At 46.2% G+C, this 15,908-nt stretch overlaps 1 protein-coding gene across 4 annotated transcripts in view; it reads left to right on the plus strand.

Moving 5' to 3' along the window:
• Positions 1–62: 62 nt before the first annotated feature.
• ctrip (E3 ubiquitin-protein ligase ctrip) overlaps positions 63–15,908 on the plus strand; it is a 149,989-nt gene continuing 134,143 nt past the window's right edge. The window contains exons 1-5 of one of the 4 annotated variants that reach the window (XM_075681177.1): positions 63–260; positions 1,951–2,031; positions 4,269–4,397; positions 8,864–9,072; positions 9,889–10,173. In XM_075681177.1, the coding sequence (XP_075537292.1) occupies positions 4,315–4,397; positions 8,864–9,072; positions 9,889–10,173 (577 nt within the window). In that variant the 5' untranslated portion in view covers positions 63–260; positions 1,951–2,031; positions 4,269–4,314. Of the gene's footprint in view, positions 261–334; positions 647–1,027; positions 1,169–1,950; positions 2,032–4,268; positions 4,398–8,863; positions 9,073–9,888; positions 10,174–15,908 lie in introns of those variants that run through there. The other 3 variants (XM_075681176.1, XM_075681179.1, XM_075681178.1) reach the window with 3 other exon arrangements.

Consider the following 15,908-nt stretch of genomic DNA (forward strand, 5'->3'; position numbering starts at 1 on the left):
AAATTACTGGTACCTTATCCCATTACCGTATAGACACCAGTTTGTGGCCTCGTTTGCCTCCGTGTTGTTCTCTCCGCAGTCACCAGTTGTGCTTTGCCTCATTGTGCGTTTGTGTCGCTCGTTGCACTTTCGCGAGCATTCACCGACTCCTGCTGGCAGTGTTCTACAGTAGTGTTCAGACGAGAAAATGTTATCGGCACGGGTCTCTGATCTGCGACCGTCAACAGCGTCAACTCCGCAGGCCGACCTTGAAGCGCAAGGTAGCTTTTCTTCCCATTGAATGGAGTGATGGCACTCTGCACTTGCTCTGCACGGGACTGTTTTGTTAACTTGTCGCGTCACATTTTGTGATGACGCGCGAAAAATAAGCATCTTGCAGTCGGTTCTGTGAACGAGAGGTGCGCGCCGTTTTCGATAATAAATGTAAAACGCGCCCAACTACTCACAGCTAAAAATGTTCTGGCAAGCAAACACAAATAGGCGCTGCTACATGACGGTGTGAGAAAATGTAAAAATTGCGCATGCGTCGTATGCGAGCCAAAGCCAGCCTCTGCTCCCGTTGCGTGTGGGAAATCGTGAGCCAGTGAGCCAGTCGTGTGAGGAAAAGCTCCCTGTTCGCTGCCGAGCTGCCGTCGTGAAGTTGTCGGTAGGTACCAATTTCTTGACACGCATCGTATTACGGGCCGCTGTATGAAGGTTTATGCGTCGCCGCGCTGAATTTAGAGTTTATCTGAAGGGAACACACGGGTTCCCTTGTAAACTTAGGCCTAGACTGCGTCGCATTTTTATTTTTTTGTGCGCCTGAAATTTTGTTTTTTGTATTTTGGGAGCTTTCCCAAGTGGTGAATGTGTAGCGGCCCGACAAATTTCATTTTTATTCGAGGATACAAATATCTTTGTTGTAGAAAAGTGCAGTGAACGTCACTTGAAATTGTGAAAGCATATACGCAGACGTCGCTATCGACGCCAGAGCACCGCAGCTGACCAATCTGGTTTTAATCCCAGCGAGCTTTTTTTGTTTTCTTTTTCTGTCTTTTCTTTTACAGATAGGTTTATTTCCTCGGGAAGTATAGGTGAACCGATTTCTTTGTTGGTGCGTTTTCCCGCGATATGCTCGCAGCGTTTCGTTGAAGAGATGGTGGCCTGCGCGGAATATTGTTTGGATCATGTATGTCCTAAGTGTACCCTCTGCGTTGCGTAGTGGAGACATGCGCTCGTTTCTCGTATCCAAGTCGCCCTTTCTGTCCGAGAAAATAGAAAGCAAACAAAAGCCTGCCTCCACAGCATCAGCTGCCACAGCGAGGCGAGTCAGTCCGTGTACCCGCTGTTAGTCATCTATTTGTTGCTGGGACAGTCTCGGAGGTGTCAAAGCTAGCTGCTCTGCTCTGCTGCCGCACGCAGCTGTGAGGAAAACGCAGTCAGGTAGACTCGCCATACATTGAAGTAAAGCGTGGTACGATCTTGTACGCGTTGTCTAACTGCTTGCCGTTGTTGTGTTCGCTACTTTACGCATTTCCGGTGCAGCTTTCCCCTCGGGGCCTTTCATTCACGGCCAGCGCTTGCACAGACAACATAAAACTGACGAAGGTTTCGAATGCTTAACAGCAGTAGATGTTATACTGCGCACGTTATAGAAGCATTTCGCACAGTACGCACGCGGAGCCCTACGTGCCCCCTGTTTCATTGATTCTATTGTGCATCAAATGTTTAAATTATGTATTTATAGTGCCGTGTTTCATCATCTGCGCATTTTCTCCAACAGATTGTCGTACTGGAAAGCTGTGTTACAGATGTGATTTGCGATAATGGTTACTCGTCCGTTGTGCTATGACAATCGAGTCTGCCCGCTTAAAGCAGCCTGTTTTTTTAATACGCAAAGCTTGTTTCAAACTTGCGCGCCGTTATGACCTTATGCGATTTTCTTTTATTGGAACCAACTTTATCTTTCAGGTTAGCTGTCCACCAAGTGAAGAGCAGTGTTGTTGGACGTCAACCATTTTTCGAAGACACTGCCATGTAAAAGTGGCCAATGTGAGTGCAATCTGTACATTGTGGAGTAAACTTGTTCAGACAGCCGTTTCTTGTTCTTGTTCCACTGTTGGCAATCAATGAAAAATGACGCAATTAAGCCATGTGGTTGGAATTTCTCATGTTATCCTTTCCAGCAACTCAATCAGCTCATAGTAATTCACACTTCTTTCGCATCTTTACTATGAGAGACATTCCAAAAGTAAGTTTCATCATTTATTTTCACACAGAAACTTTATTGCTAAAAAAAAAAAAATGTATACACCATGGCGTCAGGAACTATTCTACACCTTGCACTATTTTTCCACATAGTCACCACTCACATTGAGACATTTCTAGTAGCATGCAGTCAGTTTGAAGAAACCACTCTGGTAAAACTCGGTGCCTTGTGATGCAAGGCCTCAGACATGAACTCTTCACCATACACAATCTGTAGGTGTTCGTGGATGACAAGCATGCTAGTCCCACGTGCCCATTCATACAGGATAACAGCACACACTTCTTTCGGCGACCACATTTTCAGCACACGACCACATTTTCAGCACACGTCTGTCTGCCATTGTGATTTGCACTTGAATATCCTCGGGCATTTCAGTCAGCTGCTATTCTCTCTTGCACTCGCCGCATACGCCATTCCTCCGTTGCTGGACCAGCAACTGGTGTTTATTCTTATGGTGATTGTTTCACCGGGTGTACCATTTTCTCTTCCAAAAAAATGACGAAACTTGCTTTTGGAGCATCCCTTGTACTAGCTACTAGCTGGCGAAATCTGCTGAATTAATAAAATAAAATGTCATAATATATGCATAGCTAGGTCTGTTTGGTGATAACATTACTTTAGTACTCGGTGTTGCACACTGGTATAAATTGGCCTCTGTGATAATGCCCAACTGTTTTTGCCAAAATAGATGTTCAGTAGTTTGGAGTACGCTCTCTCTCGGTGAAGACCGAATGCATGCATGTTGTCTTTGGTGATGTTTGTCAAAAAGGCATCTTCATACGATCGAAGGGTAGTGTACAAGTATGTGTGAACTCAAATTTTAAAAAGGCAGAACATGCTTACTACCGAGAAGTTATGCTTCAATGACTTACCTTATTTTTTGTTTTACTTTAACTGGCCAAGCTTGTGACTATTAGTTTTATCTTGTTGCAGTTGATTCTGAACTAAACGCACAGTTTATATGCTTGTTATGCATAAAGTGCAAAGTGTACAGAAACTCTATATGTTCAGCAGTACTTGTGTTGTTTCGAAACTCATAAATGCGCACGCTGCTGTGGTGCCACGAAGTACAGATATCTTTTTGCTTTGTTTGTGTTCCTTTATCTGCTGAAGCTCATATCATTTCTTTGGCTTATCATCGGAGACAGGACACACGGTTCTAGTTGAGTCTTTCTGGGAAACTTCAGTTAGGGCATGAGGAAGGTTAGCTTAGCAGTTTTTTGTCTCGCATGAGCTAGGGGGGAGATATAAGCACAGGAATAGGTCTTGATAATATATAGCTTGTTGTCTTTGCAAAGTGTTGTTCTGGCAACTTCTCATGCTTTCTATGTTATCCTCACCACCCCCTCAAGTATAAACACTTCTTTTGCCCTCTTCTCCTTTGTAAGCACAAGTGCCTTGTGTCTGTGTAAAGCATCTGTGTGAATGTGGATTAACAGTGCAGCAACTGAACGCTTTGTGTTGGTCACATTTCAGTATTTAACTTTTAGTTTTAGTGCTATGGAAACTAGGTTGAATACAGTTGCATCAGTGGCCAAGTGTAATTGGGTGTTTGGTTATCAACGTTTCTTGAGACTTGCAAAACACAGTTCTGTACACAAGCTACAGCTGGCACTGCGCACAGTACTTACTGAAAGAAAACAAGTAAACAAAATGGCACATGCTGTCAATCTAAAGGCAAAGCAGTTAATATGACTAAATGTAGGAAAGAAAATGCTGCAAGAAACTTTACTGGTATTTGGCAGGATGTAATAATGACAACTATTTCCTTTAAAAAGGCCATGACTGCACTGCAAGTGCGTTAGCAATGTTCTAGCAGCCCTGCTGTTGTTTAGCAGCAGTTCGTTTCACATGTAAACAATCCTGCTGTACTATTCTGATTTACAAGCTTCTCATTTTTCTACTTAAGCATCATGATATTTTTTCTACCACTCACTTTATTCTACGCCTTTGTTGGTTAAGAGCTTCCCTCTAAAAGTGTAAAGTTGTTTATAAATGCACGTGCTTTTTTGCTGTGCAGAGCCTTTTGATAAACCCTGGTATGGTTTGCTGTGGGCGGATTGCCTATGGCCGACCAACCTAACAGCCAGTCAGGGGGGTTAAAGAAGCCACAGCCTCTCGTCGGGACACGGTCTCCAATACAAACCAGGTAAGCCACATTGGATTGCTGCTTTGTAGTGTGGTCTGATGTGCCGTATAGCCTTAGCTACTGTGAGACATTGTTATCCTGTGCCAGGCTTTTCTACACTGCTGCCAAACCTGTTCTTGCTTGAACATTTTAAAATTGATGCAGAAAGCTTGAGGGCTCAGTCGTTCTAAAAATAATGTATATGTAGGATAGGTAAGCATTTTGGAATGAGGCTCTGAAGTGCAAGTACAGTACACCTGTTTTGTTGAGTGTCTGCTTAATATAGTAAGTGAAGTTAGACAACCTTGAGAACATGCATTGTTTTGAAACATTGCTTTTAGTACATCCTTGTAACAGCCATGTGCCTCAGGAAGACAGAGACAAGCTGTAAATGTGAGTGTAGAGTGCTCCGAGGTAGCTGCTTGCGTGAATTGAGAGCAACGCATGGTAAGTACCGTATTTACTCGCATAATGATCGCACCTTTTGTAAAAAAAATGTATGCAAATTCAGGGGTGCGATCATTACGCCGGTTAAATTTGCTGCAGGATGACAACAGGTCAATCAGGCGGCTGCCACTGTACAATTGCGCTGTAATAGTACGGGACACCAAAACAAAAATGGCTGCCGGTGGAGCAAGCCAAATGAGCCGAACGCGATTTTTTTCTTCTTGCGAGTACATTAGGCGCATTAAAACAGTTTCTTCCTTATCAGTAATAAGTAATATTGTTAATATCGGCAAGTTTGTGACAATAACATAGCCATGTCCCCTTTGAGGGGACAGAAACAGAGATGGGTGTGCTTAGCTGCCAGTGACATAGAAACACATGGCGGGCATGCTGCAAAAACTGCGGCATTTGTCTTCGCTACTATCCTAATACGGCACGTTTCCGCTAAGGTTGGGCGAACATCTTAGCTGTGATGCAAGCGTCTGCGTATGAATAGGGTACACTTCTAACGTATCAGTGTAAATGTGGCCACTATTGTTGCCGCTCGCGATTTGTTACGTGCCCATGAGTGCAGACGAGAAAAATCGAAAGGCACCTTTTTTGTTCTTGTTGTTGGCAAAAACCATTATGAAGCCAAGTAATAAAGCCGAGGCAAGTTTGGTTGTAGCTTCTTTTTTTTTTTTTTTTTAAATGCGCATAGGAATGAAATGGGGCATCTGCTTAAGAATGTTTGGTGCGTGCAGACCGCTTGGTATGTCTTCGAGTCGTTCGCGTAGCATTTGAAAGCATTTGACCAATGGGAAGCACGATCATCATTGGCTAGACTTGGCACATGACATCGATGCTACAAGTTCGGGGTGTGATCATTGCACTGGAAAGAAAAAAAAAATCGAATTTTGATGACAAAATTCAGGGGTGCGATCATTACGCGAGTGTGATCATTATGCGAGTAAATACGGTATTACACTGGTGCACTGATCGCAGATTGGGTATATATGCGTAAAAAGCGAATAAGTTCATACAGGAGACAGTTGCATTATTTATCGGAAGCTCTTTCCTTGTGCATAGCATATGATTGCATGGTTTATGTTGGGCCATGTGGCCGTACATGCAGCTGCTTTGTTGTGGCTTGTAACGTGTTGGTTTCAGTTGGACACTTGCATTGAAATATTGTCACTAAAGTACTTGCTTCAACCCTCAGTGCCAGGTTTTTTTCAGGAGAAAGAAAAAGTGACATGAATAATAACAAATGGCACTCTTAGTATGGTCCTGACATTCCTATCTTCATTTTCTATCTCCTACATAGTTTTGTTCCGACACACATGCTTCCATGACAGTGTCACTGTGTCAGGTTAAAACACACACACACACACACACTGCTTTAAACGTATGGCAGATGGCAGAAACATGCAACAGTGGTCCTTGCACTATGGTGTGAATGTTTGAGTGTGGAATAGCTGTAGTAGCGGTGCGCAGTCTGGAAGCCATTTCTCTGATCGGCGGATGCATGCTCCACGTGGCGCAACCACGGCCACAGTGGGGCACATTCCGCAGTGCACTAACAAAAACACAGATGGGCAAACTCGGAAATATGGGAAAATATGCTTCTAGAAGTATACAGCAGATGGTGAAACTACATCGGAGCTTGGCAATTTTGTGTTACTACATACATGTGACTGGAGAGAGTGCAGAACGTACTGGTACTTCGGTGACATTGGAAGGCTTAATGTCAAAGCCGCTTTGCTTGGATTTGCCCACCGTACGAGATTTCATTTGGAATTTCCAACAATAAATGGAGGCAAATCATGTTGTAGCCATGCTGTGACTTATGCTTGGGACACGAATGGTACAAATGAAATTATTTGAATACGCTTTACGGTGTAATTATAGTCCAGTGTAGTGCATGCGCAAGTTCTTGCTGGCTGAACTGTTCTCAAGTATTCTTTATAAATGTGGTCTTTCTATAGCCAGCACTCACCATCAAGCACTTGTTAGGAAGCATGCATGTATATTCATGAAAAGATGTATGTAAGCATATTCCTTCACACCCGTAAACATAAAAGAAATTTAGGTACACAGCTGTATTTTATATTGTAATGCACAAGATATCACCTGACTCTAGGCACTCCTGAAATGTAAACGAACACATAAGATATACCGCTTCTATACACAGGGTGCTGTAATTAGGTTGTGTCACATACGAATTAACCTCTTCAGCCATGTAGTATGGTTGCGTGTTCATAAGGCCTCCAAATTTATATACGTTTCTGGAAACATAGTGCAAAATTTGCAGAAAAAAAAAATTGTATAGCTGTAGCATCAGTATTTACAGTAGTAAACAAAATAAATTTTGCATGTTGGGTCCTCTGAGTTACTGCTCAGAAAGTTGACGCTGTGAAAGCAACGATTTAGTGGCATCGCCTGTTTGGCGCCACTACAATAACACCACGCTACGCCATCTAGCCACCTTAGCCAGCACCTTAGCCAGGCAAGTCCACTTGTCGAAACGTTGGCTCCTGCTTTCACCTTGTTCTCGTTTCGCTCATCATCTTGAATTTCGATCTCCCGCATTCCCTGTGTTTTCCCTGAATCACACAGTAGTATCTTTAAAGCACCCTTAATAGTCAGAGCTGACCCATGATCCTTAATTTGTATGAAGCTGTGATCCCAGAAGGTTCAGGCAAGGGAACAAGCAGTAACAGTAGGTTTCACCACACTAGTATTGAGTTTTGTTCGACTAGCGTCAAACAGCAGTTAGTGCGGCAGCCTTTGCTGCTGATGAGATATACGCCATCAAAACGAATTCAGGCTTATAATAGGTAAATATGTCTTGCATAATATGTAAATGAGCGCAATAGAAAAGTGACTACAGCAAAAGCATAATACACAGAGCACCGACGTTGAACTGATTTATTGGCACAGAATGCTTACACACATCTATTGTACAGGGTGGAAAATGGAAAACGCTAACAGTATAACCTTAAAGGCTTAATGCATGCGCAGAAAAGCAATTTGCCTACTAAGAAAATGGAAGTGCTCACATCTTGCTTTCCTACTCAGTCTATCAAATCTGCTTCAGTTATTTGTCTAGTAAGTTTATTCTTCACTCTATTCATAATGCTGCATTTGTCATACAAGGGAACACCACATCATGAGAGATGATAGGATAAGTTTTCTTCTTTGTACTTGTAGATGATTTACTTTGTGGGGATGCGCGACTCACGCGCGTCCCCAGATGTCTTGTTTTCCCCCATCTCCTGCAATCCCGCGTGGCCTGCGTGACGCCCGCGGCGGTCGATGTGGTTGAAGCGCAGCGCGATAGATGGCGCGAGTGTTGCGCTGCTACCGGCGGGGTTACTTGGGTGCGGGAAGCAAGCGGGACGGACGTGCCGTGCTGCGCGTGCGCCGACCCATGCTTCTGCGAGACCGTCTCGCGTGGCCGCCTTGGAATGCGCCACCGTTGGCGTGACCGTACACGCGAACGACCAGGCGTTGGGATCTAGCATGGGGCGAACATATTTGCTCGCTATGCGGTCGCGGTAAGTCGGACTTCTAGATTTGTCGCGCGCCCATCGGCATGTTTTGTGGAAGGCAACTCGGCTAGCAGGCATTGATCTATGAAAGGTGCAATAAATGCCCTTGTGATTGTTTGCGCTACTGTGTTGTCGTTCCTTTGTCCCAAGAGTACGGGAGGAGAACTCCACAACTTGTGCTCAGCTAATGTTTGATGATACACTTTACAGTCTTGGAAGTTTGCGGGGACAACATGGCCCTTAGTACATGACCGGGGTAGATGGAGAACTATGGGAGAGGCCTTTGCCCTGCAGTGGGCATAACCAGGATGATGATGATTATGATGATGATGATGATTTCCAATCTTGCTCACATACATTTACTTTCCCACAAGTATGAGTGTTCCATGTAAAATAAATTGGCTGGAAGTCGGGGCTTTGTGCATCTCCTTTCTGCATCCATCCCTTGTCTAATGTGTTGTGATTTGCCTATTAGGTTGAAATGCAATGCATGCTGTGTTTTGGCAGGTCCCGCACACGCACCTTGGCTCACTGTGACAGCTGCCCATCAACCCACAACGGAATTGCATTGGACACTCAACAACCACCAGTGCAACCGCCAACACAGCAGCAGCAGCAGCCGGATCAGCCGCCTAGCAGCGCGGTCAAGCGCAACCTTGACTCTGACGACGCACCCCAGCAGCACAAGAAGCTCAAGGGTCACTTCAGGCCTTGCAGTGAGGGCGTGTTTGGCACACTCAATGTCTTCCCATTTGCTGAGGTGCTGGTGCTGTAGATTGGTGCCATATGCAGTATCGTCCTACTGAAAAATAAAGAAAAGCCTGGATTTGGTTGCCAGTAACTCGCTGGCTTTGCTCCCTAGCTTGGGAGGGCTCCTTTGTACAGTGATCAGATATTAAGACCACATAAGCTAGCTCAGTGCCTGTGGTGTTCTGCTGCTGTTCAAGCTTTGTTTAGATGGGAGGGTTCTTGGGAAGCCATATCATATTTGGGGGCATACCAGGCACACCAATACTGCTCCATGTTTTTTGTAGTTTCACAATAAATGATTCTTGTGGTGCTTGGGCACTTCTTTACAGCTGCTATCATAGGCAGTGTCTGCAGTTAATGTGACAGTTTAGTTCAGTGCTTGCTTGCAAACCCATCACTTGCAAATCTGGTCTCACGTGATTGCTTCAGCAAATGCTGCCTTTATTACCTGAGCTGAAAAAAAGCCTTTCTAAATGCTTTCTCGAATAAAAAACCTTATGTCTCATTACCTACATACCAAATGACCCCAGGTGATCATGTTCGACGGAATGTATGGCTGTTCTTTTGTGGGAGCCCTTATGAATATGGCATTCTCTTGCTGGACAAGTACTATGATAGTTCAGTAAGTGTGTGTAAACTACCATTCTACTGTTATTTAACATTTTTTCCCTTTTGCATACCTTCAAATGTGCAGCTAGTTGAAGTGCAGTTGTGACCCCAAATTTATGGCGTTAGAAAAAATTTGTGGGGTGGTCTAATTGCATATTCGTTCTTTTGCACAGGGGGCCACGGGGGGGATCGGCCTGAGAAGAGTTGCGCCCTGGAGAGCGGGGCGGCGGGGGGCCGGGCCAGCAAAGGGGGCGGCGGGGCCCGGGGGGCAGCCAGCAGCGGCAAGGCGGCCACCACGGGGTCGTGTGCTAGCAGCAGTGGCAGCGGCAGTCGGCGGCGTTCGTGCCGAGGGGCCAAGCTGGCCGGGGGGGCACCCTCAGGAGGTGGCCCCATGGACCAAGGGGCTGCCTCCTCTTCCTCCAATCACCACCTGCCGCCACCTGATGCCCAGCCACCCGGTCAGTCTCTCTTCCCCACAAGATGGCACAGTGGCTAGTTGTGGCATACTGCTGTTGAGCATGAGGTTGCGGGTTGTATATCCCAACCAACAGTGGCCACAATACAATGGTATATATATACAGGGTGTCCCAGCTAACTTGACCAAGATTTTAAAAATACCGAAGAGCTCTAGAGAAATCGTACTGACTGCATAGTATCTGCAGTCGTATGTACTTCCGGCCAGTATTTTTTTCATCGCAAAGTATTACTTAATCACTTTTAATTAGTGAACTTTTTAATTATTGCTTTAATCGCAAACATATAAATTATAAAGTTGTTGGGCACCTCAAATAACCTCCAAATCAAGCATTTGTTTAGTGCCCTACGAACAACGAGTCCTACAAATCCGAGAGCTCCTTCATTGCCTCGTTAAGCAAGGACACATTACATTTCAGCGGCTCCCTAGCCGCTGTGGCATAATGGGTAATGAACAGGCCGATCAAGCTGCTCGATCTGATCATGAAGACTGCATGCAGGAGCCAATCCCGTTGTCAAGAATAGATGTAGCAGCGCAACTTCAAGTGCTTGCGTGTGACGCCTTACAATAGTTGTGGAACCAACCTAGCTTCCAGCACACACATCTACATCGATTGTACGCCTGTCTGCAACTTCATCCTCCACCTAGACTATCCCAATCCCAGGCAAAGGCACATTACCAATTGTGGCTTGGCGTCGTACTTATGAAGTCGTGTGCTTTCCGCATCGGATTGGAGCATAGTGCTGCGTGTGACCACTATGCTCACGAGGAAACTATCGAACATGTTCTTTGTCATTGTCCCCGATACAGCGTACACAGGCAGTCACTCGTGACCGTGCTGGCGCGTCCTGACGGCCACTTTCTGAAGTTGTCCATTGGGGACCATCTCTTAACATGTGCTAACAAATTCATCCAGGGATGTTGTGTGTCACTGCTTTGATTCGTCCACAATTTCTTGGGTGTAGCGCAGAATCAGATTACAGTTGAACCCCGCAATAACAAAATCGTCGGGGACAGCAATTTTTTCAATTCTCGCAAAGATTTTGTTATTGCTAAAATGAGAGAAGGCAGACAAAAAAGATACATAATGGAGGAATCGCGTTTTATTGAAAAAATGCGTAATCTCGGGTCTGCCATCCACGGCCTCGGAGGAGTTTTAACACTCGATTCTCACAACTCGGAATATGTTGCATCGCCATGTCGTCATCATGCGTCGCGAGGAATGACCGCACGGTGTCTAGTGTGTCGAGCACATTTCGCAGGCTCGCTTGCTTGGTCGCAGTTTCGTCGCCATCATAGCTGTCGTCAGTGCCGCGCGTGCTGCTGACTATGACGTCATCCATCATCCAGTTCCTCGTGGATGACCAAGTCACCATCAACAGACAGGAAGCTGTGTAGACCCAAGCCGTCCAGCACAGTTTTGTCCACGTACCGAAGCGTATCCCATGCCTTGCTCCGCGTAAGCAAACACACTTCCACCTTCCGTTGGTCGCTCAGTCTGACGATGCAGCTGAAGCCTGCTAATTATTAAAGCCAGTGCATTCGAAGCAGTTTTTTGTCACGCTTGCTTTCGTTGTCATCCATGCTGCAGCAACCATCTCTAGGGCCATTAAAAGGTTCACCTCTGTTGTGCATTTGTATTCGTTGTTCAGCGGCATCCTCTGAATAAACCTTGGACGGTAGGCACACTTCAAGCTTCTTCGACAGAGAGCTGCACGGTATCCCGAACTTGACAGCGATATCCATCTTCTTTTTTCCGGTTGCAGCTTTCGCAATGATTTGAGATTTCTCTAATAGCGTGAGAAACTTGCGTTTCTTGACTGGAGGAGGCATTTCGTAAGGCTTACTTCTGTACACAACGACCAAGCACCACGAGGACAGTGAGGGGTACGAAACAAGTCGCCTGGCCACTTCTGCCAGATTTGCAGCTGGACGCCAAGCGGTATCGTGCGGCTGCCAGCAAAAACGAGTTATGCGCTACAACTAGCCTCTAAACAAGCAACAACAGGTGGCAGCAAGCAAGTTTCTAAAGTGATTGAGAAACATGTTTTAGCACATTTTTGACCAGCATTTCACTTTTTATATGTTGAAACTATGCGAAGAAAACTCGCGACCCACTATGGCAGCAATTTTCGTTGTTGCGAGGCTGCCGGTTGAAGATGTGTCGTTGTTAAGGGATTTGATATACTTGTACTCTTATGTACCTCCGCCGGGAACTCTGAAATATTTCGTTGTTGCGATAACTTCGTTGTTAAGGGCTTTCGTTATTGCAAGGTTTGACTGTATTAACAAACTGCTTCTGGAACTTATAATTTCTTGGCTGAGGCGGGACTGACATGCATGGCTCAACTTGTCCGGGAGGCTTACTTATAACAAAGCTTTAAAGGGACACTAAAAATCAACATTGAATTCGTTTAGTGTGGGGAAGTACTAAACTTTTTAATTTTCATTGGGGGTCTGGTGGAAGAAGGTTGGCTATTAGAAGAGAAAGTGAAGGGCAGAGCTTCCTGTCTGGAATTTTGTTCCTAAAGCACAGTGTTAGTATGCTAGTCTGACATCACCAATTTTGAGGTGCTTTCATACTTTTGGGACAACTTTCGTTCAGAGAAGAGGTCTTAATGGGCTAAATCTTCAGTTCCTTTAGAATGCAGTGTAATTATTCTTGTTTGCGTATAAGATATTTAACTGGTCCTGAATAGACGCTGCCCAAATATTTAGACGTCTCAAGGAGCTAGCATGGGAACTTCAAGCCTGTCTTACGTTTTTGCATCTTTTCTGGCTTACCAAGACTGCTCACAATTTCTGGCATTTAAGAAGTGTGATTTGCCAATACTGCCTAAAATTCTACCTTAGTGTTCCTTTAAAGGAAGCAAAAGCTTTGTATGGCCTAGAGAGCAGGGGTCTCGAACATGTGGGCCACATGCGACCAGCAAGATTCCCAGATGCGTTGCCTTATTAATTAGTGCACTTCCTCTTTCTCCTCCAACTGGGCTGCTACCCACTTCTCCTGACTTGCCCAATCCTTGGGGTTCCTTTACATAATGAGGTAGACATGGCAGTCCTTGTGCCAGAAAAATACTAATATTGGCGGTGGAATAACCAGCACACAGATATTTCAAAGTGATAATAGCACACTTACAAAATTAGGCTCCCCACCCCCACCCTCCCCTCACACTCGCCACCCCTGAACAACGGCGCGAGGACGCCGAAATACGACCTCTCACCGATCACCTTGAAGGCAAGAATGTTACAATTCCACGGCACATTTCTCGCAATCTATCGACCTTCTGCCTCCGAAAGGGTGTCCTCTACAAGAAAAACTCGAGTGCCAGCGACAGAGTATCTATTGGTCGTACCTGCTGCCCTCCGTGATGACATCCTGCTAGCCTGCCATGATGAACCCACGTCTGGACACTTGAGATTTTCACGTACTCTTGCAAGAGTACGCCAGACGTACTACTGGCCCAGACTTTCTACCACGGTGAAGCGTTACGTGCAAAGCTGCCGTGAGTGTCAACGTAGGAAATGGCCGTCTTTGATACCCGGGGGGTTACTCCGACCCATCGCACCACCTAGCACTTCGTTTGATGAAATCGGCATGCATCTTTTGGGACCCTTTCCCTTGTCAGCCTGCGGAAACAAGTGGATTATAGTCGCCACAGACTATCTAACACGCTACGCTGAGACGAAAGCTGTACAACGTGCCACGGCCTACGAAGTTGCCCAGTTCTTCATCGATCAGATAGTCCTCAGACATGGTGCCCTATCATACGTCATCACTGACAGAGGAACTGCCTTTACAGCCCAACTGATAGAGGACATATTCGAGTTGAGCTGCACGCAGCATCGCAAGGCCACTGCCTATCATCCGCAGACCAACGGACTGACGGAACGGTTAAACAAGACCATTGCTGACGTGCTGTTCATGTATGTAGACGTCCAGCATAAAACATGGGATCAAGTCCTGCCATACGTTACATTCGCGTACAACACCGCCATTCAGGAAACAACACAATTCACACCGTTCCATCTCGTCTGCGGGCACGAGGTCCAGACCACGCTAGACGCAATGCTCCCACACGACACCGACGCATCACTTACTTTCGACGCCGAGCAACTTACTCAACACGCAGAGGAAGCTCGTCAACTTGCGCGCATACACATCACAGAGCAGCACAGTACAGACGCACGACGCTACAACCTTCAACATCGGCAAGTTGAGTACCAGCCAGGTGACCAAGTCTGGGTGTGGACTCCAATCCGTCGCCAGGGCTTATCTGAGAAGCTGCTTAGTAAATACTTTGGACCCTACAAAGTGATACGCCGCGTTAGTGAAGTGAACTATGAGGTCATTCCCGACGGTGCCACGTCGCCTCAGCGTCGAGAGCCCCACTCGGAGATAGTGCAGGTTATTCGCCTCAAACCGTATTTCGCGCGTTAAGGCAGCGCCAACTCGATGTCATACGACTTCCACACTTCCACTTTCTTTTAGTAAGCATCGTAGTTTAGTAAGCATCGGGGTCGATGCTTTTCTTTTGGCGGGGGAATAATGCCGCTAGGTGTAACGCGCCAGCGCAGAGAAAGAAGTGACTGGAACGCGCTCAGCAAGAGGTGGGCGCTGAAGAAGTAGTAGTAGTAGAGGCTGAGGACGCCGGCTTGAGTTTTGTGTATGCCATGTTGTACAGCTTTCCGTCTCGCTGATGCCGGGTGCATCTTCATTTGTCTCTTCGTGACAATATAATGCCAAGGAAGACATACACAAAAGGAAACCCTCGCCTGCGCTTGCGTAGCAGGCAGTTTTTCAAACCGTGCTGTCCTTGAATTGCATTGACTGCACTGACCTATCGGCAGGCAGGGTCAACTGCGGTGCCCTCTCGTATGTGCCAACTGGTTGGCAAGAATTTCTGTACATTGCAGGCAAGCACTAACAAAGGAGGGGAGGGGGAGTAGAAAAGGGACAAGAAAAGGGCACCACATGCCTAGTGGTGCAACCCCTGAGAAGCTGTGTGAACTGGGTACGGCCCAGTGTCAGATAATTTTGAGACCACTGCTACCTGCGCAGGTAGAACCCGCAGCGGTATCTAAGTAGCTATGGCAGAGCTGTTGAGCTCAAGGTCGCAGCCACATTCCATCCCGGCCACACTGGCTGCATTTCGATAGGGGCAAAATGGAAGAACGTTCATCTGCATACTTAGATTTACCGTATTTACACGATTGTAAGTCGACTCGAATGTAAGTCGACCCCCCCATATCGCTTGCCCGAAAAAAAAAAAAAAAAAAAAAACCGAGGGCGCATTCGATAACGAAAATTTATTAGTAGCTGACATGGTCACTGGACTACTCGTCTTCACTAGTGCTGCCATCGTCATCGTTGCTGCGGTCCCACAGCGCGTCGTGGTCTAGCGAAATTTCAGATTTGGCAAACGACCGCACCAGGACATCTTGCAGAACAGCAGCCCACGCCAAATGCACCCAACCACACGCAGCCGTCAGGGAGGCTCTTTTGACAGGTCCGGTTGGCGTAATTTCGCAGTCTTCTGCCGCCAGCCACTCGTACTCACGGCGGAGCAGAACCTTAAAATTAAGCCGAAGGTCCGGGCTTGTTTCATGACTACGTCACACTTCACTGGCAGGGACCGATCACGCATTTCAGCGACGCTGCCGCAAGCTTAGCCTACAGCTCCGGAAAGCGTCCAGACTTCGGCACGTGGGAAATTT

The sequence above is a fragment of the Dermacentor variabilis genome, chromosome 2 (genome assembly GCF_050947875.1).
Source record: "Dermacentor variabilis isolate Ectoservices chromosome 2, ASM5094787v1, whole genome shotgun sequence".
Lineage (NCBI taxonomy): Eukaryota > Metazoa > Arthropoda > Arachnida > Ixodida > Ixodidae > Dermacentor > Dermacentor variabilis.